The sequence below is a fragment of the Austrofundulus limnaeus genome, unplaced genomic scaffold (assembly GCF_001266775.1).
Source record: "Austrofundulus limnaeus strain Quisiro unplaced genomic scaffold, Austrofundulus_limnaeus-1.0 Scaffold118, whole genome shotgun sequence".
Lineage (NCBI taxonomy): Eukaryota > Metazoa > Chordata > Actinopteri > Cyprinodontiformes > Rivulidae > Austrofundulus > Austrofundulus limnaeus.
This window is the reverse complement of record NW_013952520.1, coordinates 959,963-961,367: the sequence shown is the minus strand read 5'-3', so window position 1 is coordinate 961,367 and position 1,405 is coordinate 959,963. Positions and strand designations below refer to the sequence as shown.

General features: G+C 35.4%; 1 protein-coding gene across 1 annotated transcript in view; it reads right to left on the bottom strand.

Annotated features, from left to right (window-relative positions):
- Positions 1–712: 712 nt before the first annotated feature.
- Positions 713–1,405, bottom strand: part of arrdc1a (arrestin domain containing 1a) — a gene marked incomplete at its 5' end in the record, with an annotated part of 15,578 nt that continues 14,885 nt past the window's right edge. The window contains 1 exon segment of the mRNA XM_014014697.1: positions 713–1,128. Within this exon segment, the coding sequence (XP_013870151.1) occupies positions 1,091–1,128 (38 nt within the window).

Here is a 1,405-nt window from a genome sequence, read left to right as displayed (position 1 = left end):
TTACATAACTCAACTATGTGCAGCACTCGTAGAAGATGAATGATTATACAAAAACTCAAAGAAAAATTATATTTAAAAAACTTTTATAACTGGTGACTAAATGTTAAAGCTTACTTTTACAGACTTCAGCTTAAATAAAAATGAAGGAAATACTGTAACTGATTAATTGAATATTAAATTCATTATTGTTTTTCACACTTTCTGATCATTTCAGTCTGTAAGGTTGAAGCTGACAAAGAGTTGGTGTGTTATCATGTGTTCTTTCTCTTAGCCTAAACAAAACTGAGTGACGTTCTGACGTCTGACGTAAAAGGTTACACCTCCTGGGGTGTAACCAGGAAGGGATGTACATTATAAGCTCAATTCATGAATATAGTGGAGAGAAGTTGTCAGTGTTTTGAAGAGTCTCTGCTCAGAGCAGAGTTGCTCTGTTTTCTTTGGGGTTTCTTGATATGCGCCTAAGGTCTTACTGCCTGTGTGCTGAGTGCTGTTCTGTGAACCTGATTGGAGTCAGAAGACTGAAAATAAAGTTTTAAAGAAGAAATCCAGCTGATTCCCRTTTATTCRGACATACCATTTTGAACAATGCATATTTTTCAAACAAAAAGAATGTTTCACAACTTTCATGCAACACTGTCAATCGTGACATGATAGATGCCATCAAGGATTTTTAAACAACCCACAAACAAAACTCTCAACTCTTATTGGTTGAACAGTGATGTGAAAATTAAAGTCCTTTTWCCTTTCATTCAAAGTACAAGAAGTGAATCAAAACTTGATTTAAAAAAATGATTTGTGGTTGTCAGTGGCTGGGTTGATCAGACAGTAACAGATGTCACATTATAGATATTTTCTCAGTGGGCAGAAGAGTTTGAGGCCAATTTACTTTTATTTCAAAACATCCTGAAAAACTCTGAGTGGAGACAGAAAATCAGTGAGTGTACTGTTACCTTGTGGCTCATCTCATATTATTTAACATTTGACAAGACTTTTATTTTGGAAAGGCATCTACTCTGTACACTTAGCTCCAGCTTTTTCTTTAAAAAGTTGGGATTTGACAGTTGTCTTGGTTTCAGCTTCTTGATCCATCTCATGTGTTGCAGCTCTCGTCATAAGAAGGAGGAGCGTCTGTAAATGAAAACATTTTCAGGCTGGTAAGCCCTTAAACACAACACCAAATCTCAGACTTTTCAGAATAATGGTTTGATGTTGACTACAGCAGCAGGCAGTCAGGTGGTACTCAAAGGAAACTTTGGTATCAACTACAGTGGGGTGCGAATGTTTGGGCACACTTGTTAATTTTCCTGATTTATCGTTATAAATCATTGATTGTTTGGATTTAAAAAATCATTAAAATATAACATATAGGGGAGAAACACAGTGATATTTGAGAAGTGAAATGAAG